The sequence below is a fragment of the Sorex araneus genome, chromosome 4 (genome assembly GCF_027595985.1).
Source record: "Sorex araneus isolate mSorAra2 chromosome 4, mSorAra2.pri, whole genome shotgun sequence".
NCBI classification, from domain to species: Eukaryota; Metazoa; Chordata; class Mammalia; order Eulipotyphla; family Soricidae; genus Sorex; species Sorex araneus.
The window spans coordinates 170,905,170-170,927,927 of NC_073305.1; the positions used below are offsets into that span (position 1 = coordinate 170,905,170).

The following is a 22,758-nucleotide window of genomic DNA, read 5'->3' on the forward strand; positions in this document are numbered from 1 at the left end:
ATCAAAAAAGTCTTTTCAAAATTCCAGCGCCAGGGAGGCTGGAGGGATGTTGCTGGGAGTTAAGGCAGTTGTCTTGCATGCGGCCAGCCTAGGTCCCATCTCCAGCGCCACAGGGTCCCCAGAGCACACCAGGAGTGACCCCTGAGCATTGCTGAGTGTAGCCCAGCCCCTGCCCCCATTCCAAACCCAATCTGTTCCCCGTCATTAACTCATAGTGTTTGCTTATTTACTTACGTTTATTGTTTATTACTTATTATCTATTGTTTATTACTTATTTTTCATGGGTGGGGTGTGAGTTGGGCCACACCTGACTGGGGTGCTCGGGGGACCCTATTTGGTGCAGGGATCAAAGTGGACTTGACTGCACACAGGGCAAGAGCCGTAACTTCTGTACTATCTCTCCTCCCCGAGTCCACAGAATTTTAGGGTGGAAGCAGACACAGGCTTTGGTACTTTTCCAAGCTCTCTAGGAGATGCCAATGTAAAGGGAAAGTCGGGAATCATTATCTTCAGATGCTGTTAGTGGGGGGCATTTGCATAATGTCAACATTAGCCTCCAAGACGGCCGGAGAAATTGGCCAGAGCTCCTGGCACAGAGCCGTCCTGTTCACCGAACTTCTGTTGCTGTCACCACTGAGCACTTGCTGGCAGTGCGGAGGGGCTGTGTCTCATGCGAGCTTGCATTTTGTTTTCCAGCCCAAGGAACGCGGGTCCACCCGGGTGCACGCTTTGAATAATGTCAACAGAGTGCTCCAGGTCTTACATCAGAACAATGTAAGTTTGGAGTGTCGTTTGGGCTGATGTTGTTTTTGTGGCCATCAGGATTATTTATTGGGAATCCATTCACTGCTCTCTGCAGTGTCATCCGGTGATTTGGAAAAAAAAATTTTTTTCTTTCCTTCTGGGAAGCCCTTTACTAAGGGGGCAGGGGAATAATCATGCTTGTCCTAGTGAATGGTTTAACCTGTAATGTTTACGCTGCACGAGAAACAGTGGCGTTCTGAGATGGTGCTCGACTTCATTGTCCCAATGCAGTTTCTCTTATCATTCTGTTATATTGCTGAACCAAATGGATTCAAGTGGGTTTCTGCAGAGAAATGGTCTCAGAGTTCATTTTCCTTTGCGCTAGGTGGATTTAGTGAACATAGGCGGGACTGACATCGTCGATGGAAACCACAAACTGACTTTGGGGTTACTTTGGAGCATCATTTTGCACTGGCAGGTGAGGAACTTCAAAATGGGAAATGAACATTCTGGGTGCCTCTGTTTCTTAGGGCTGCCATCCTGGTGTCCCACGAGCTGGGAGGCTTCCGCCACAGAAATGAGTTCTCTTACAGTTTCGGAGGCTGTGATGTCAGAGGATTGGCTTCCCCTGAAGTCTGTCTCCTTGGTTTCTGGGTGGGCATCATCTGCCTGAGACCACTCGGTCCTCCCTGAGTGCTTGTCTATGCCCTGAGATTCCTTATTTTTTTTTTCCTTCTACTTTTCAGTCATACCTGGTGATGCTCAGGGGTTACTCCTAACTCTACACTCAGAAAGTACTCCTGGTGTGCTCGGGGGACCCTATGGGATGCTGGGGATTGAACCCGAGTTGGTCACATGCAAGGCAAATGCCCTGCTTGCTGTCTATCACTTTGGCCCCCATCTACTTTTTTCTTTTTTTAGCACCTCTGACTCCAAGATGTTTTCTCCCAGGCTCTTACAGTCTCAGGACACTTGCCAATCTACTAATACTGTTTTCATCCATCCCCCAGGTCTTGACGTTTGCCAGGGATGAGAGAACTCCCTTGCAGTCCTTAGGGGTCCGAGGGCTGCTGCTGGTGATGCTTCACCAGTGGGGCAGGCAATTCAGTGCAATAAGCTGAGCTGGGCCCTGTAGTTCCGGGGACAACCAGGGCCACACCAGTGTTACTCAGGGACCACCAGGGCTACACTCAGTGGCGCTCAGGAGGCCTTGCGGTGCCAGGATTTGAACCAGTCCTGCTGCAGTCAGAGCTGAGCTATTTCCCTTCGCTTGCCTGTTTAGACAGCCTGTCTTCAAATGCATTTACTTTAAATGGTGGAGGGAGGGTAGAATTTCAGCATAGGGTTTTGGGGGGTTGCAGATTTTAGCTCTTAACAATTTGGAATTGGAGAAACTACTAGTCTTTAAAAATATTGTATTAAAAATTGACATATGGGGCCAAAGGCATAGCATAGCGGGCAGGTACCTGCTTTGCTTACAGCCTTTCTTTTTGCCTGAGTATCGATGTGTGTGTGTTCTAAAGAGAAATTAATTTTTTTAAAAAACAGGGAACCTCTTACAAAACCAATAATAATTTTAATATAAAAATGCATTTTGAGTATTTGTACTAATAATTATAATACAATATGATAATTATATGCTAACAAACTTATAAGTATTTAAACCATAAAAATAAGACATATAAGTATTGATAAAACCATGAAAACTATGCAGTTCAGAAATCTGTAGGCATTTGGGGAGATTTTATCAGTTGCCCCAATTATATATTGTGCAGACAAAGGAAATACTAGATCATGTACCTACTTGTCATGTCTCTTTAGTTTTTTTTATATGCAGTTATTTTTCTTTGTAACTTATAATATTGACATTAAAAAATTAAATGTCAGTTATTTTGTAGAATTTTTGTTGTTGTTGGATTAAGGGCCACAGTGGCAATGCTTCCGGGCTTACTCTTTGTTCTGTACTCAGGGGTCACTCCTGGTAGTGCTCAGGGGACCATGTGGGGTGCCTAGGATAGAACCCGGGTCAGATATGTGCAAGGCAAGTGCCTTTCCTGCTGTACTATCTCTCTGGCCCCTAGAATATCTCTCCATGTGAACTTTGGCTGGTGATTCTTCATAATTAGATTCAAGGCATTCATTTTGGCAGGAAAACCACAAACCCCATGCTGAGTTCTTGAAGAACTGCATCAGGAGCCATGTGCTATGCATTAAGATTTTCTTGGCATCACTGGTGGAGGGATTGGTGTTGAAATATTATAAGCCTAAAACTCATCTATCAACGACTTTGTAAATCACAGTCCTTTAATAAAAAATAAAAAGTTTCTTGGCAGCATTAACTTTAGTTTGTATAAATACACAGTACTAGTGAGACCAGCCTTGGTTACTAAAATGTATCTTATGAAGATATTCTTTGAGATATTGGGAATACAGTTATATACTGACATTTTTCCTATTTATTTATAGTATTCCATGATTAGTTATTTTTATGCTTGCTATTATTATTTTATTATTTATTTTTATATATTAATTGATTTTTATTATTTAATATTCATAAATTTTAAACTTATTTTTGCATTAAAAATTGATATATGGGGCCAGAGAGATAGTATAATGTGTAGGTGCTTGCTTTGCTTGCTGCTGACCTAGGTTTGATTCCCGGCACCTCATAGGATTGATCACCCCAGCTCTGCCAGCAGTGATTATTGAGTACAGAGCCAGGAGTAAGCCCTGAGCACTGCCGGGTCTGATCCTAAAAGTAGCACTGTAGCACAGTAGTCCTGTTGTTCATTGATTTGCTTGAGCAGGCACCAGTAACGTCTCCATTGTGAGACTTGTTGTTTTACTGTTTTTGGTATATCGCATACGCCAAGCTCTGCTGTGTGGGCGAGATACTCTTGGGAGCTTGCCCGGCTCTCGGATAGGGGTGGAGGAATCGAACCTGGGTTGGCTGTGTGCAAGGGAAACATCCTACCCGCTGTGCTATTGTTCCAGTCTGGTCCTAAAAGTAAATAAATTAAAATGGACATAAGGCATAAAAATGCAGATAACAAGCAATTCTTGAACCTTGAGCTCAGATTCTACAAATTTTAATAGCTGTTTATGTTCCACCTACTTGCCTGAATATTTTATGAATGTAGGTTATAATCTTACCTTATTATTATTTATCTTAATGCTCTTTAATTGTCTTTGATTTGTATGAGGATCCTCTATTTATATGTTTATATGGGGAAGAGGATTCGAGTGCATTTCAAGGATCAAGCTCAGGGGTTCAGGCATGCAGGGCGTGAGCTCTACTGCTCACCCTTCTGCCTAACCTTCTGTGTCCTTTTGTTATTAATAATTATTGATCATTTTTTGAATATCCTTTAGGGACCAGAATGCTGGGCGTGTTCCTCAAACTTTAAAAGAAAAAAATATATTTTAGAATAATAGTATATAAAATGGTAGATGGCAGTTTTAGATTACAATTTTCTATATTAAAATTTTTGTTGCCTACATAAAAACTACTTATCCTTTGATCTTATAATTAGGACTTTCCCCTCATATTCATAGATGATAAAATTTTTTTTCCCCCACTACAATTTGGTCTTTGTAAATACATGGTGTTAACCTCTTACTTTTTTGTGACTATGAAATTAACAATGTCATGTTCATTGTGATCTAATCTTGTATGAGTGTTGTGTAAGATATGAAAAATGCTATAATGTAGAAAGGTGAGATAAAAATAACCTCTAAATCGTAATTTCCCCAAATCAGAACTGTTAAAATTTTGTTTTTCAAGTGTTTAAAGTAACCACTTGACATAAAATAAAAACCAGTAACCTGAAATATGGACTAGAGCTATAGCACAGCGGGTAGGGCGTTTGCCTTGCTGACCTGGGTTCCATTCCTCCATCCCTCTTGGAGAACCCAGCAAGCTACCTTGAATATCCCACCCTCACGGCATAGCCTGGCAAGCTACCCAAGGCGTATTCGATATGTCAAAAACAGTAACAAGAAGTCTCACAATGGAGACGTTACTGGTGCCCGCTCGAGCAAATTGATGAACAATAGGACAACAGTGTTACAGTGCAGTGCAGTGCTAACCTGAAATATAAGAGGTAATTAATGGCACTTTTTGTATTTAAGCATTCGATTCCAGTGACTATTTGTGGTTTCTCTTGCACAGGTGAAGGATGTCATGAAGGATATCATGTCAGACCTGCAGCAAACAAACAGTGAGAAGATTCTGCTGAGTTGGGTGCGCCAGTCTACCAGGCCATACAGTGAGGTCAACGTCCTCAACTTCACCACCAGCTGGACAGATGGACTCGCCTTTAATGCGTTGCTTCATAGACATAAGTGAGACATGCTTTTGCGAGATATGGGTCTTAACCAGTTTGTATAGTTTCTTTGTCCCTCTCTTTCTACTTGTCCCTAAAGTCCCTTCCCAACTTCCACTACAATCCTCTCTGCATTTATGTAACCAAAACCTTAAGGATTATCACAGAAGAAAACTACCCACCTAATCTTTATTTCCAAAACTATCTAAGTGCTACAGTAAATATTTTTAAACAACTCTGTAAAATAATTCAACTAATTCTGTCCCACTTACACAGCACTCATCAGTAATGTCGATAAGTTGGACTGCTATATATGATTTTTTGTAAATAGATATATAAAAGATATATAAGGATATATATGTATATATCTCTATATAAATAAATATATACAGACCTATATATAGATATATATCTATATGTCATGTTCATTAGTGATAAATATTCTATATACATGTAGAATATGTATATCTCTATATAGATATGTATATTCCAGATATATAAAAGACCAAAGATCAAGAAGAGTAAGAAGAGTGAATACAATGACACAGAGAGAGAGAGAGAGAGAGAGAGAGATAAGAGAGAAAGAGAGAGAACACCAAGTTTAAGTATTTCCCAAACAAAAACTAGAGTTATTTATCAGTCTATATTAATTAAGGGCTGGAGCTATAGCACAGCGTATAGGGCGTTTGCTTGCATGCGGCCTACCTGGGTTCAATTCCTCCGACGCTCTTGGAGAGCCCGGCAAACTATCAAGGGTGAGAGTATTTTGCCCGTTCGGCAGAGCCTGGCAAGCTACTCTGGCATACTTGATATGCCAAAAACAGTAACAAGTCTAACAATGGAATTGTTTCTGGTGCCCGCTCGAGCAAATCGATGCGCAATGAGATGATGATGATACAGTGATACAATGATATAATATATATAAATATATAATATATATATACTAACTACAAGCAGAATCATATGAAATTACTAATATTTGATAAATTTTGAGATTTTAGAATGACAGTTTTGGGCCAGAGAGATAGTGCTGCAGTTAAGTTAGTTGCGTTTCTGTGACTGAGCCAGATTTGATTCCTGACACCACGTATGGTCCCCTGAGCATCTCTAGGAGTGATCTCTAAGCACAGAGCCAAAAATAAGCATGTTCACTACTGGTTTTGGACCCAATATGAAAAAAATTGAGTTTTATATCTTTTTTGTTGTTCAATCTAACATAATAAAACGCTCAGAAATAGCTATAATACAGAAAATTCTAATATACAACTGAGCTGATTCACAGATTAATACATGGGTCAACTAGTAGTGTATATGTAAAAGGTTGGTTAAATCATTTCTCACCATTAGCAACAAAAATTCAGGTGTGTCATAGATTTAAGTAGGAGTTAAAATTTTATAATGTATCTTATTGCTTTTGTATATCCCATTGCCTTGGGTTTTGTTTCTTGCATATTTGTTGCTTATAAAAATGCAGTTTACTTTTCTACATCTTATATCTGGACCCTTCCAGAGTTTTACGAATTTTAATTTTATATCTGTAGATTTTGGGGAGGTAGAAGTCCATGAATTACAACAGTTATATTGTAATCTTGTCTTCTTTAACCCCCCCCCCCCCCATTGGAATTGGTGACAGTGAGAGCAGAATGTTTCGTTCTTGATGGTGGAGAGGTTGTAATGTTCTACCATACGATAGATGTTTGTGGTAGCCTTTTCTGTAAGCTTTTTATCTAGTTCAAGGAACACTTTCCTCCCATCCTCTTTTATCAGTTTCAGAAGGCCTTTGTTCCTATTGGAGTATATGTTTTATCAGAAAATTGTAATTCTGGCCAGTACTTTTCAGTTTATTGCTTAATGGTTTCAGCAAGTATGTGGGGCATACCTTCTAAATGTGAAGTGCAATGTATGCATCAGAGAACAAAATGGAGGCAAGACTCCACTCCCTTGGGGTTTTTGTTCATATGAAAAAGGAAGGAAAAATCAGAAAATAAATAATAAAGCATGTGTAAGAGCAAGTAGGCTGAAACAAAATACATCAAGCAAGAGGGAAAGGGAATCAGTGGATGCAGTGGTGAGTTTGGAAATAGCCATCACTATTTAGTAACAGGACGGGCAAATCTCAGGGGTGTTTGGATCAGAGAAGCAAGAATGTATAGGAATGACCAAATACCACAGTAAATTATCAAATTTTGGGTAAATCAAAGCAAAATAATATAAATTATTTTTTGTTTGTTTGGGGGCCGCATCTGGTGATGCCTAGGGTTACTCCTAGCTCTGTGTTTAGGAATTATTCCTGGCAGGGCTCAGGACACCATATGGGGTTTTGAGAATTGAATCTGAGTTGACCTCACCCAAGGAAAGTGTCCTACCCACTATACTATCTGTCCAACTCCAATAACATGTGATTTGTGGAATTAGATAAAAATCAAAATAAAATGTTCCGGTTGATGATATTATTATAGAAAGGGGAAGTGATTGGAGAGAAATTCTCTTGGAACTCTTGTTTTAGGAATATCCTGTCAATTAGATTAGAACTGAATTTTCTATTTTTCTTACCTGAGTGTTTTGATGGAAGAATTTAGTCCATTAACATTAATTATGATACTTAGGTTAACTTTTGCCACTTGATCTTTTTATTTATTTTACCTTATTTTTGTCTGAAAGATATTCCTCCTCTCCCTTTTTCTCTTTTACTATTTTAAAATATTATATATAATGTATATCATTTAACTTATTATCCAGAAATATATTGGGCCCATTTAATCCAAAACAATAACTTATACTGTAGCATTAACTTTTGTTTTCATACTTACTATTAAAAATTTATATACTGACTTGCCTTTGGAATATATAACAAATTGTTTTATATTAAAAATAAAAATATATCTACAATGAAAAGGTATTGGGTTATAGCAATGACTACTTTGCTTCCTGTGTTTCATAATTACTGTTTTTTATGTGGTTATTTCAGACCTGATCTCTTCAGCTGGGAGAAAGTTATCGGGATGTCTCCAGTTGAAAGACTGGAACATGCCTTCAGCAAAGCTCAGACATATCTGGGGATAGAAAAGCTATTAGATCCTGAAGGTATTATTTAGTATTTAATTTCGATGTTGATTTTGCCTTGCAAGTTTAAACACTCAACACTTTTTTCTCATCTATAGACAGAATTATAAGAATGGAGGAATATTTTTTCTCTTGATTATTTTTTCTTATTGCATACAAATTATTAATACTTGCTTAGCAATAGATGGACTCCATTAGATAGAAATGTAATGTCATCATCAGTAAGTAATAGATATCACAATAAGGTTTAAAGTTTTGGGCAGATATTTAGATCAACAATTCATTATTTGTTTTCATTAAGATGCATTTTCACATGAGTTTCTTATATAGAATGTGAAAACTTTAGTTCTAAATGTCACAGGGTCGAATTCTAGAGTTCTGTCACAATATAAATAAAATTCATTTTTGTCTTTAATGGTTGCTTCTTTGAGAGGATTTTTTAGAGTCAGTTTTTAAGAAACGAATACGGAACCAAAATAATAATCATCTTTGCTTTAGTTTTATGTTGTATGAATTAAAATTTTAATGAGTTTGGTATTACAAAGATTATATAGTGTTATTATTTATGGGTACTAATGTTTAATACACAAACGATGGGGCTTACATGGGGCTATAATAGATATAGTTATTTTATGTCTCATACTGAGCAATTCATACATTTTCAGCAACAAATTTAAGGTGAGTTTCATTTTCTTCCACTTTCAGATGTTGCCGTTCAGCTTCCTGACAAGAAATCCATAATTATGTATCTGACATCTTTGTTTGAAGTGCTACCTCAGCAAGTCACCCTGGATGCCATTCGTGAGGTCGAGACACTCCCCAGAAAATACAAGAAAGAATGTGAAGAAGGAGAAATCAACATTCAGGTAAATGTTTATTTTAATGCTGGGCTTGCCACATACATTTTTTTGAGGCACTGGAGGTGAACATTTCTCAGAGAAGTTTTGACTGGAACCTCTTGGTTTCTCAGGTGACACAGGCAGAGGCTCAGTTTGTTAGTGTCCTGTCTTACGTTTACATGCAAGGAAACAGCACCAGTGGTTTCATTAACACAGAAAATAGTTTTCACACAAAACTACAGTTGGGGCTGTAATCTCACAGTCTAAGTTGCTTACAGACCTTCATTTTTCCTATCCCCTGGTCACCACCTTTTACCATTATGAGCATTTTGTAAAGATTGCCTGTCTCTTACCAGCCTCATTTCATTTTAAGAATGAATTTTCTGTCTCTTTTTTTGCAACCTCAAAAGGCTTTTTACTATTATATTCCTACTTCAGGCTATCAGACTACAGCTTTATTTTTTCATTTGGGAGGGGCAATTGACAATAGACTACTTGGTGGGTAAAGGACTTACAATGATTTTATTCTTTAGGGAGTAAGTGAGCTTTTATTCAAAGAGATATAAATAAAGTCATGCACTATTCTCCCAGAATTATCTTGCCTGGGTCAAATAAGAATTCATCCTATCTTGTGTTTTTCTGACTCGTCCTCCAAATTCATAAATGAGATACTCCTGATAATTTGACAAAGCCCTAAAGTTGTTTGACCCAAATGATAGTGACTAAGAGATACACATGAATTTTAAAATGAGGAGAAATACATTATATAGTAGGAGAAAGTACAGGTTTTTGTTGTGGGTTGGTTACTTATCCTTTCAGCTAGTTTTATTGCAAAATTTGGGTAAAACTACTCATATCATAGACACAGTGAATTCATTGTGACTAAACTGATTTTAGTAGCCACTCCTTGGCTGTCAAGTAACTGTATCATGAATTTTCTTCTTAACTTGTCTTGGCATTCTCATTCACTGTTATTCTACAATTTGTTTTAGAAATACTACTGTCGCATTATAATGTCTTGAATTGGCATAGAATTTTTTTCATTTTCCAGGATTTAAAATGTTTACTATTTCACATTTTCTTTATCATAGTAGACAAAATTTTATTTTAAAAATAGCATAAGTTAGGGACCATATTGGTCCCTCCTTGCCTTGCACATATCCAACCCAGGTTGGGTCCCATGCATAGTCCCTTAAACCCCACCAGAAGTGATTTCTTGGCACAAAATTAGGAATAAGCTCTGAGCACTGTCAGGTGAGGTCCCCCAAAAGGAAAAAAAAAGCATAATTTAAGGCTAGGCATATAGCTCTCTGGTATAGTGCTTGCCGCTCTAAATGTCATAACATTGGGTTCAATCCCCAGCATTAGAATATACAAACAGATCCCACCCCCCCACCAAAAAAAAAAGCACCTCAAAACAATATAATCTATACCAAAAAAGAAAGAAAAAGAAAAAACTACTTAGTGAGGACTAGAGGGCAAGTGATGGGACCAGATTTTGTATATTTTTAAAAATCAAGTTATTTATCAGGGACATTTCTGGGTGTTTTTTAAAGTATCTTGATAAATGCCAAGAAACTTGTATTTCTGGTAATAGTAATTTGTCTATCTTACTGATCACTGCAGGCAATCTTTCTAGTTTGTCCATTGGTATAGAATCATTTCTTTATTAGGATTTCTTTTGTTAGAAACACAGGTTCCTTCTTACAGTTCTTCTTCCTTTAAAAAGATTTCTTTTTTAAAGGAATATTTTATTTAATTTTATGATGTATAGCTAAAACAGTCACTTCTGTTTAGGTCTTCACATGCATGGTAAAAATCTCTTTGAGAAGAAGCCATTTGCTGTTTGATTAAGAACAAATGTATTAACAGAAGTCTCTTCATTTGCATGCTTTTCATTAGTGCCCAAGAGGTTGAATTCAGCTAACTGAAGAAAGAAAGTGATTGGGTTCTAATCATCTCTTTTTTGACATAACTTGTAATCCACTATTTACTAATTAATGTCAGTGGCTAGCTTTCCTGTCCTCTCCTGTCTAGAACCATCTGCTGTATAGCATTAGATGTTCACTAAATAATTCTTGCATTTCTCTTTAAATTAATCTCATTGTAGGTTGCCTTGTGTATTTTAATCAATCCCCTTTGAACATTTGCATTTAGAGAATGCCTTCCATCTTCTATCTCAAAGCTCCTCTGGCCTATCTCAATGCCTTATGACTGGTCACTAACTTACGTAAATCTCGGATATTGACATTAAAATATACACATTTAGTACTCGGTGCAATCCAGGGTTATTTTGACTCAACATTTTTAGGAATTTATCTCTATGGCGTTCTTTATTTTCCCTTCTCTCTCTTTTGAATCCCCCTCCCCCAGTTACTCAGAGTTTCATCTCTGTGTTTACTGATGTGTTTATTTTATTTATTTAACTTTTGATTTATTTAATTTATTAATTTAATTTAGTTAACTTTTTTGTTTGTGTTAGGCACTATGATTTGTAATCCTGGTCAATTGACTTCTTCTTTTGGATTATTGCCACATGTTTTTCTTGTGTACATTTTCCTTCACTTCCTGCATTCCTCTTGATTAAAGATCTCATCTTCTGTGATTTCTAAGATCAGCCTCCCTCCACAAGGCACCGCATAACCCTGCCGACCTTTTTCCTTTCCTTAATATTCTTATATATGTACATAATTCTTTATGAAATCCTCTACCGACTGTTTGCATGGCAAACTTTTCATCTTTCCTTCAACTTTTAATGGAACTCTGTTAGTGAAATGTTCCTTCCCTTATTAACCCATGGAGGGTGAACTCTACACACACACACACACACACACACACACACACACACACACACACACGCACACGCGCGCGCGCCTTTTATCACTATGTTATTTGCTGTTACACTAGTTTTGTAAACTGTGCTAAAATTTTTAATTGTGTGTTAAAAGTGAAAGATCACAGGCAGAGAAGTTTTTATGATGTGGGTATGTTTCCCCAACACCATTCCAGCTACTGAGTGAGAAGTAGATTCTCACTCAGACATAAGAACGGGGAAGCAAAGACTCTGGTAACAGGCTCTTAGATTTCTGAGGACAGGGACTGCTGTTGTGGAAATAGAGGCATTTAAGTAGATATGAGGCCAATTTTAAAGGCAGGAATTATTCACACACTGTACCGGGGCTATAAAAGAAAGAAATGAATAATGGTGGGCTCCCTTGGATTTAGCTGGGGCAGTGAGGTGCCCTGCAGGGCCGTTGCTGAGACTGAGAAGGCTGAAGAGGATGGGCTTGGGGAGGAAAATGAAGGGCTTTGGACATAGAACTGATTTGTCAGTGAAACATTGACATATGATCATGATCAGGCAGATGAACATAACGGTTGGAATTTGGGAGCAGAAATACATAGGTAGCTTTGCAGATTATAAATGGTTCTTAAAAGCCAACTGGAATGAATGAAATCATTTGGTAAAATATACAGAGAGAAGACATGATGGCCCAGGGTTTCGTGTTGTGTAGGCTCATGACTTGCCAGTTGGAAGATGCTGTTGAACCGACAGGAAAACCCCGTTGGTGAAGTGGGCAAGGAGTACTTAGAGAGAGTAGGGAATGGTTAACCACAAGGAATGCTGCTGAGAGCTTAAGAAGCAGAGGACGGCCCAGAACTCAGACCCGATTGGGTCGCTTCTTATTTCTGAGTGTTGGCCTACCACCACCACCACCACCACCACAGTAAAACAGAACGTTCTGGTTAGTTCATTACACAATCTAAAGATAATGCTTGAAATTTGTTTTCTTTAATGAGAACGTTGTTGGTGACACTGACAAAAGAATTTTCAGTTGAGTGGTGGAGACAAATGCCAGGTCAGAGTGAAAGAGAATGGTAACAAGCTGTGACTCTTAAGTAAATGAAAGGTTTTTTCTTTTTTTTTTTTTTTTTTGGTGTCAAACTGGACTCAGGGCTTACTCCTGGATCTGTCCTTAGGGGTCACTCCTGGCCAGTCTTGGGGGAACATGTCTGGTGCCAGGGGTTGAACCCGGCTGAGCCACATGCAAGGCAAGCACCCTATCCACTCTACTATCTCTCTGACCACGATGTGAATATTTCTTCTAATGGTTTTTACACATTTTTGGTATATTTGAGAGACAAAAGTTGTGGAGAAAAGATAACTAAATGAAGAGATCCTATAAGTAGATTTTAAGCAAGTTTTGCTCTAAAAGAACAAAAGAATACGATGTTGATTTGGTCATAAGATTCTAAAGTCTATAATAAAATACTGAACCCATTAAAAAAAGATGGGAATAAAAGTGTTTCATTTATTTGTAAAAAAATATAATGTATTCCGTTCCCAGAGGACTAGCAAGTAAACTAGAGGTCAGCCACCCAAAAGAAGAAATATCATATGTACAACACCCAATTTTCATGGTTGTCTTTCTGTGTCTAGAATAAAATGCTCAGTGCAATTTAGTGGAAGCAATCAGCAGAATTCTAACGAGTGTCCCTTTTTGTTGGAAGTCTGTCTACCCTTCATGGCTCAGGCTCAATCTATGTCAAAAACACGAAGCTTGCCTGTCTGAGCCCGCGGTAAAGTTAAATCACATCCCTTGTTGAAACCACAGAATTTTGAACATCATTAATAGCCATTTTATGTTTGTTTGGAAGTGACTCATGTGGGTTATTTCTCTTCCCGACTAGATTAGAATCTCCTTGAGAACAGAATGCCGGAGTGTAAACCCCGTTCATCCTCTTTGCCAACTTAACATACTTAATAGATGTTTCCTGGCGAGTGTACAGATTTCTCACTAGCCTCCTGAGAACTGGCTGAATGCTTCAGACACAGTGGCACCTACCCTAGGCTTCTCTTTCTGGCACGTCTTCACTTCTTTTGTTTTATTTTTTTAATTTTTAATTTTATTGAATCACCTCGAGATAGAGCATTACACAGCTATTCATTGTTGGGTTTCAGTCATACTCTATTCCAACACTCATCCCTCCACCAGTGTAAATAAATTCCCAGCAGTGATGTCCCCAGTTCCCCCCACCCAGCCACCCCTCACCTCCACCTGCCACTTCTTCATGACACGAGTGAGTTTGGTTGGTTTCCTTTTTCTAGAGTTCAGCATCGGAGGGGCATTCGAGTCCCCGAGCCGAAACCCCCAGCACCGTGGCTGAGGTTGATATGGATCTGGACAGCTATCAGATAGCCCTGGAGGAAGTGCTGACCTGGTTGCTTTCGGCCGAGGACACATTCCAGGAGCAGGAGGACATTTCTGAGGATGTCGAAGAAGTCAAAGACCAGTTTGCTACCCATGAAGTAAATATTCTCTCACAGATGAGTAAGCTCTGCCCATGCATGGCCCCTGCCTCGCTCGGAGTCTCCACTCTGAATTGTGCTTACTGAATTCTGTGCCACATAAAGGTCATGGCATATTTTAGGACCCGAGCCATTTAAAGAGGCGTTTGTTAGACAATGGGCGTGGGTGATTAACTGCATTGAAATTAGATTTCGAATTTTAATCTTATCATCGCTGTATGTTCTGCGGAGCTGTGGATAGAGACCAACGCAGAATATTCACTTGGTCATTGCTGAAGTGTATTTTATAGTTAAGACTCAAACTGCCTGAACAAACCATCGAATCTTTAGGTTTTGAATGTTCCCTCAGAAGTGATTGCTTTCGTTTTTTGGATGATTAACCACATGTCAGATCCCATGTTCCTGCATAATTTTGTATAATGAAACTTTTCTCCTATTTTGATCATATGCCTGATCACTTTTTTTGCACAAAAGTACACTTTTTTTGATTACAGGTGTGTGTGTGTGTGTGTGTGTGTGCATGTGTGTATTATGTGTGTGTGAGAGAGAGCAAGAAAGAGAAAGGAGAAAGAGAGTAGTATAGAGAGATAGAGACAGAGAGACATAATGTTGACAGATCTCATGTGCTGTTTTGGTTTGAAAATAATCGAAATGACAGTATTCCTCAGGCAGTTTCTCTTGGGTGAGAATGGTGATTCATTTTATTTTCTCCCAGTTCTTTGTTCTGAAATTTATCAGTAGAATTATCAGCACTCACTAAAATATAGCTGGCGTTCTCAAACGTAGCCTTGTCCCACTTCAGTTATTCTATTTAGGTAAATGTATTTCCTCTGTTCAGCGTTTAAAACCCGGATCAAAGTCTGCTTATTTGCACTTTGCTGGGCTACCCTCTCCTGCAGCATTGATATTTTGGCATTAACAATTTATGAAGATACTTTTGAACCGAGTGGCTCAGGATGCTAACGCCTTGTCTTTCCAGGCTTTTATGATGGAACTGACCGCTCACCAGAGTAGTGTGGGCAGTGTCCTGCAGGCAGGAAACCAGCTGATAACCCAAGGCACTCTGACAGATGAAGAAGAATTTGAGATTCAGGAACAAATGACGCTGCTGAATGCCAGATGGGAGGCGTTGAGGGTGGAGAGCATGGGGCGACAGTCCCGGTGAGTGAAGCAAGGGAACGGACGCTGTATCCCACGGGTAGCAGGGCCCCATTCCGCACCAGGAAGACTCGGCCTGGCTCTGGAGATGAAAGAATTCAGATCTTAATTTATTTTTATTTATTTGTAGAATGGTTGGGATGTCCTGTGATCTTAGTTTCTGATTTGACATCTCAACCGAACCAAAGGGAATCCAGAAATGGACAATAAAAAAAGGAAAAAAAAGAAAAAAACCATATTTCATAGGAACGTATGCTGGCCTAACATGTATTTGCCTTATTAAACGAGTAAGCAAGAACTTGATATGAGAAGGAGGCACTGCAAGTGTCCCCTACAGTTCTGTTCTGTAACATTTATCATGCAGTTCCTTTCACCCCCGTCATTCATTTCCTTTCATAAATTGTGAATGAAGGCTCAGCCTGCAGTCCTTGGTGATTCCCAATCATTTTATTAGCAGGGCACCCTGGTTGAAAAAACATTGGTTCCGATACAGATAGAGGTTGCTATTAGATGCATTATTTGATTACTTTCAAATCCACTCAATTTAGGTCACTGTCACTGTCACTGTCATCCCGTTACTCATCGATTTGCTCAAGCGGGCACAGTAACATCTCCATTGTGAGATTTGTTGTTACTGTTTTTGGCATATCGAATATGCCTCCAGTAGCTTTCCAGGCTCTGCCGTGCAGGCGGGATATTCTTGAGAGGGGCGGAGGAATTGAACCTGGGTTGGCTACGTGCAAGGCAAACGCCCTACCCGCTGTGCTGTCGCTCTAGCCCTGCTCCATCTAGGGAGAGATTAAAACTTTTTTTCCTGATTTTTATTCTTATTCTTTATTTATTTTTGTTCTGCTTTTGCTTCTTGGGTCACACCCAGCAATGCTCAGGGGTTACTCCTGGCTCTGCACTCATAAATTACTCCTGGCGGTTCTGGGGGACCATGTGGGATGCTGGGAATCGAACCCTGGCTACCTCCTGCAAGGCAAATGCCCTCTGCACTGTACTATCGCTCTGGCCCCATTCCTGGTTTTTATATTTCCGGAATAATGCAGGCATGGGAAGGCGACTCCGTGGGTAGAGCATGTATGTGGCATGGGTGAAGCCCCAGGTTCTGTCCCCAACCCTGTGTGTCCCCTGATTATTGCCGGAAGTATCCCTGGCTGCTTTTGAACACCATCAGCCTGAGGGCGGAAACGTCAGGCTCCCAACACGTGACCAGGCACCCCAGGAAGTGGCGTTAGGGGCCCCAGGCTCTGCCCGAGGAGATCTCTATTTCTGTTTGTTTGGGAGCTACACCCAGCAGTGCTCAGGGCTTATATTCCTGGTGGGCTTTGAGGACCACACGGGATGCCAGGGATGCAAGGCAAGGCCCCAAGACCCCCTCTTTTGGAAAAGGCTAAGTGCTCCTTGAAATCACGAGATGCGCGTGTGTTCCCTCGCCCCATTGCCTGGACGCCGCTGGAGAGCGTCAGGGCGGGCGGGCATGATGCTGTGCTCATCCCCGAACAGGCTGCACGATGTGCTCATGGAGCTGCAGAAGCAGCAGCTGCAGCAGCTCTCGGCCTGGTTAACGCTCACCGAGGAGCGGATTCAGAAGCTGGAAACTTGCCCCCTGGACGACGAGTTAAAATCCCTGCAGAAGCTGCTAGAAGAGCATAAAGTAAGCCTGGCTCATGTTTCTTTCCTCTCGTATCAAATCGGACAGAGCAGCACTTTAGTATTCCCTGGGGCTGCATCGTGAGTGCAGAGGTGAAACCCTTCCGTGTACCCTCTCACTCAACCCACGCGGTTGGGATTCACGGGGACGTGGCCTTTCTGAGCCAGGGTGACGGCGCAGGGAGCCTTCTGCGGGCGTGTGGAAGCTTCCTTGCTAGGGTGCACAGCGATCATAAGATTTCCAGGGATACATTTGAACCCCGAAAGTGGTTAAGTGCTCTAATGTGTGGCTTAATGTATTGGTGGGGCTTAAAGAAGCAAATGTACTGGTGTCTCTGTTCTTTGGCCCTTTAAAAATTAATACTATAATTTAGGTAAAAAGATGGCAATGGTGCTCCCTTACAGTTTTGATGTACAAAGTTACTGAATCTCACAACCATCCAAGTACCCCAGGCCCTCTACCGCTGTACTTGTTACTTCTAGTTCATTCTTCATCCCCTTCTGCCTCGTCTTTGCTGGAGAGGGATTGCAACTTCTTTGGCTTTGACACTGAATGAGGAGCCTGAAGTGATGGATAGTTTAATTTGATTATAAGTTTGGGAGGTAACTTTTTTAGTCAAATAAGAAAAGGGGTCTTCTTGCAGATTGGAGACACATTATTGAGCAGTGAAATAGCTGATTCAACTTTAGGGGTATGTTCAACGCAACTCAAGAAGTGCTTGGTAACTCTGTTGTCGTATTTACATAAATTACGTGTCTTCATGCACCGGTGAACTTACCTTGCTCTCTCAAGGAAGAGAGGAGGAAAGGCATCTGTATAGATCCGTAATTACTTTTCTTGGTAGCTAATCAGAATAACTTCTGATAATCAAATTTGTCTTTGTCTTACTACATCTACCATGGTGTCCTTAAAATATTATCTCTAAAAAATATTAGATTTTTAAAGTTTGGATTTTTTGACTACCAATTCTACCAGTTCTACAATTCCAGTAGAATTCCAGTAGCATTTTTTTGATTTACCAAGTCCTAATTTCCAGTACCAACTCTCTGCTTGTTTATTCTATGTATTGAGGGGGCCAGCGCTTAGGATACAAAGGCGCTAATGTTCCATATGCAGTCTGTTATGACACTGCATCTTTTAAATTACTTTCATTCATAATGAAATGTAAAGGTGTGCAACGGGCTGATTTCATTAGTAGAACACTTAGTGTAATGATTGGAAATGTAAACATGATGCCTCATTAAGTGTCCTTAATTGCTATTGACAACCGAGTGGATTTTAAGTAGGTAAATGGGAAAGAGTAGGAATAATGGTTTTTTTCTTTATTTTACTTCCAGAGTTTGCAAAGTGATCTTGAGGCTGAACAAGTGAAGGTAAATTCATTAACTCATATGGTGGTGATCGTCGATGAGAACAGTGGTGAGAGTGCCACAGCTGTCCTGGAAGATCAGTTACAGGTAAACACCCTGTCTACTGGGATGATGCAAACATCCTGGGGTCTGTAACCTACTTGCACCATACCACTCTTCTTATTTTATTTTATTTATTATTATTTTTTTTATTAATGAATCACTGTGGGGGTACAGATACAGTTTTACATATTCCTGTGCTTGTGCTTCAGTCATATACAGCTTGAGTATCTATCCCTCCACCAGTGCCCGACCTCCGCTGATGACGCCATCATCCCTCCCACCCACTTCCACCCCATCCCCCTCCCCACCCCACCTCTTTGGCAGGGCATTCCCCTCTGTTCCGTCTCTCCCTTTGGGTGTTGTGGTTAGTAATGGAGGTCTTGGGTGGCCAATGTGTTTGGTCTATGGTCTGCTCCGAGCATGCCTCTCCTGTCCCACACGGGTCCTCCCACCATATTTTTACTTGGTGTTTCCTTCTCTATCTGAGCTGCCCTTTCCCCCAGCATGTGAGGCTGGTCTCCAAGCCATGGAGCAAATCTGGTACTTATTTCTGTTGTTCTTGGGTGTTATTCTTCCATTCTGTTGTTTTATGTACCACTCTTCTTCATGTTCCGTATGTGGCTTTCCAAGATTAGCATAAATGAGTGTAGTTTGGACTTTCCATTTGGGTTCCCACAGTATAGAGGTACCTGGAGTGCCTAGATATTTATTCTTTCTTTTCAGAGTTTAGGGTGAATGGGAGGGAGTGCTAGTGGGCTCCAGCTTTATTGTGCATATTAATGACCAGACTTGGAAGGACAGGAGTAGAGCTCAGGCGGTTGCAAGGATTTCTTTCTCAGAGTGCATTCAGAAGCTGAAAACTTACCCCACTGGAAGACGAGTTAAAATCCCTGCAGAAGGTGGGGTTCTTAACTCTAATTTGCTGTATTTTGAAGATGTATTGAAAATATCTCAAATTTGTATATTAAAACCAGAATGCAGTGGAAAAAGCAGGAGTTTGGAGATAAACTACATGTGAGACTTTTTTTTTGCTTCAATGTAGGTTGCTGGACTCCAGGCAGATCTGAATTTCTGGGATTTGGGTCTTTGAAGATTGTATCTATGTGTCAAAGTTTAGAGATTTGGCTATGGAAAATGTAATGCTCCTGTTCCTTTGTAAATCAATATGTGAATTTCAGCAATAGTTTTGGAAATCCCAACAAATTTAGGCTGCTTTATAGCTTTTTTCCCCCCACAAAATCATAGTGTTTCTTTACATGTCTGTATAAAGAAATGTATTGGTATTTCATAGGAACAATAATTATGTTAGCTGATAGAATATCCCAGTCTGTGATTTTCAGTCACTTTCTGAATAAGATTTGAGTCGCACGACATTGTTTTTGCTTCTGTAACAGTAATGTTGGCCTGTGGTAGTTTGACTTTGGTGCAGGGATAACTGCTCACGCTAATCTGAGAGGTAGGCATTCCTGAAATGCCTTTTTCACAGCGAGGAAACTCAAGTTCAGAGAGGTTAAATATTTCCCCCGAGATTTAAATAGACTTTGAGTTAGAGTCCTCAGGTAGGCACTCCTCCTCTAAACTCTTATTTCTCTGCCTTTTGTTTTCTATAAAGCATCCTTTGGTATGAAATAACAGAAGAGTAAAGTAGGATCTATGTTATTCTTTCTCTATTAAGTAGTATAAAATAAGATTTAACACTGAGGAAAGTTGGTTGGGTCAACCCAAAGAATGATTATTTAAAAATTAATTAATTTATCTAGCTTTGCAAATGCTTACAAGGTTGCTTCAGTGGAACACTCAGTGCAAAGAGATGAAATCAAACAAGCATTTATAAATTTTATAGACATTCAAAACACATTTTATACAAGATTAATTGTTTCATGATGTTTGTAATTGTTTTATAATGTTTTACAAATGAACACTCTCTTGGCTCATAAAAGATGAGCGAGAAATGATTGGTCATTGAAAAAAAATTTAAGTGAATGAGAACCTGAAAAGTGTGAAATTGATGAAGATTTGTTTGCTCTATTTTGAAGATATATTTAAAATATCTCAAATTTGTGTATTAAAATCAGAATGTGGTAGAAAGAGCGGGAGTTTGGAGATAAGAGACACAAGTTAGAATTCTAGTCATACCCCTGTTCTCCCTCTGAAGTGGGAAGTAATTAAATTGTATGGAAATTAGTTGTTATCATCTGGAAAGTTTCAGGATTCATCTAGTATTTTAAATGAACTTTAATAAAATGCTTTTCATACACTGCTATTCTGAATAAAAAGTACAGCCTTGAGTTTGAGGGTGCTGATAACTGTGTTGTAAGACTGTTGACGGAGCTTTCTTGCATTCCTAGAAACTCGGTGAACGGTGGACAGCAGTGTGCCGCTGGACAGAGGAGCGCTGGAACAGGCTGCAGGAACTCAATCTCTTGTGGCAGGAGTTACTGGAAGAACAGGTAAAGATGGACCCGTCATGGGCCAAGTTGATGGTGAAATCTAACACCGCATTTAATGATGACTTTGAAAACATCTTATTTCCTTTCTTTGAAAGTAGACAAGTTATTTATTTGTAAAAATATCCATTTTCTGTCTGTTTATACAGCTTATTCATGGCGGCCATATTGTATGGCCCCGTGGATAATAATGTCACCAGTGTTCGTTGCTTTAAATGTTAGTTTATTTGACATAATAATTTGCATTGCATTTGGGTTGAGCTTGTATTAACAAAATGCCTGGGACCTAGATGGTGCTCGGTAAATAATGAGGAATGAATTTATTCAGTGCTTCCTGAACTTGAAGTAACAAGAACTTTTCTAGATTTCTTTTCTTTTTCTTTTTTCATCTTTGGGCCCCACCTGGCTGTGTTCAGGGCTTGCTCCTGACTCTATGCTCAGGGATCACCCCTCAAGGGACTCGGGGACCCTGTGTGGTGCCAGGGATCAAACTTGGGTTGGCCATGTGTGAGACAAACTCCCTAACCACTGTACCATCGCTCTAGCCCTTGATACTGTTTAGCAGCATCACTATTTTAACACTAAAAAAAAAAAATTAATGTATTTTTTCCATATGGATTGCCATAGCAAGATAATGAATAACCATTGGCACGAAACTGCCTACCCTCCATGCTTCTGTAAAGTAATTATTAATAGAGAATTAGTAAGTAAAGCGCTTCTCCCAGATGCCAATATATTGCAGCTTTTTGAATATAGTGAGCTTTTAATACCACATCTCAGGGTCTATTTAACAAATTCATTTATTTATTTAGTTTTGAGCCATCCCCAGTGGGTTCTCAGGCCGTATTCTTGGCTCTGTGTTCAAGGATCACTCTTGGTGGGGCTCCAGGGACCTTTGGGGGTGCTAGTTCCAGCACTGCAATCTCCCTACCTGCGGTACTATCTCTGTAGTCCTCTGGCTCTATTTTAAATTCTTTAGATGCACTTTTTTTTCTATCCACAGAAAGAAACCATATTCTTTTTATATGATAAAATAAGTGAATGCTTTGTGGTTTACTAAGACATAAATGTAGTACATGTACACGTTGTAGTAGTAGTAGTAGTAGTAGTAGTAATAGTAGTAGTAGCAGTAGTAGTAGTAGTAGAGAGACCATCCTAAGAAGTAGGTGGCAGGGAAATAGCTCAAAGGCCTGTTAGAGATCATGCCTTGCATGCACAGAGCTCCAAGCCCCAGGCACTACGTGATCCACTTTCAGGACCTCTGGACGTGTTCCTGGTGGCTTCCAAGCATCTGGTCTGCACTGCATCACTGGGTTTAAATCCCTGTCAGATCTGCACTACGAGGCTAAAAGTGGCTGGGCAGGGCCCCAGGCACTGTAGCGAGTGGTCTGTATGAGGGCAGGGGTCGGGGACTGAGCATATGGCCCTCAGAGGACTCAGGTTCCATCCTCGATATCTCATGTCATCTGAGCACCACCCGGAGAGATCCTGCCCCCCCCCCCCCAGCACCAGTGAGTGTGCCCCCCCCCCCCCGCACCTTCCAGCACCACGATAACAATTTAAAAAACTGTAGCAAAATTGGTCTAAATTGTTAATCACTACTCCCAGTCTTTGATCAGACTTTTCCCTATTGGCAATCTCATAAGACTTTATGAGAAAGGACATTTCACTTCACAAAATTTAAATTTACTTGGATCCTTGTAGTTTGGCCAAAAAAAAAAAAAATCACAAAGAATAGTTAAAATAATTGGGAGAAGAGGGGCTGGAGGGATAATACAGCAGGTAAGACATTTGCCTTACGT

At 39.9% G+C, this 22,758-nt stretch overlaps 1 protein-coding gene across 4 annotated transcripts in view; it reads left to right on the plus strand.

Moving 5' to 3' along the window:
• Positions 1-22,758, plus strand: part of UTRN (utrophin) — a 585,431-nt gene that overhangs the window by 150,549 nt on the left and 412,124 nt on the right. For all 4 annotated transcript variants that reach the window (XM_055134486.1, XM_055134485.1, XM_055134487.1 and 1 more), the window contains 10 exons: positions 697-774; positions 1,130-1,222; positions 4,916-5,088; positions 8,038-8,153; positions 8,838-8,998; positions 14,082-14,282; positions 15,262-15,443; positions 16,950-17,100; positions 18,435-18,554; positions 20,858-20,959. In XM_055134486.1, coding sequence (XP_054990461.1) covers positions 697-774; positions 1,130-1,222; positions 4,916-5,088; positions 8,038-8,153; positions 8,838-8,998; positions 14,082-14,282; positions 15,262-15,443; positions 16,950-17,100; positions 18,435-18,554; positions 20,858-20,959 — 1,377 coding nt within the window. The remainder of the gene's footprint in view (positions 1-696; positions 775-1,129; positions 1,223-4,915; positions 5,089-8,037; positions 8,154-8,837; positions 8,999-14,081; positions 14,283-15,261; positions 15,444-16,949; positions 17,101-18,434; positions 18,555-20,857; positions 20,960-22,758) is intronic.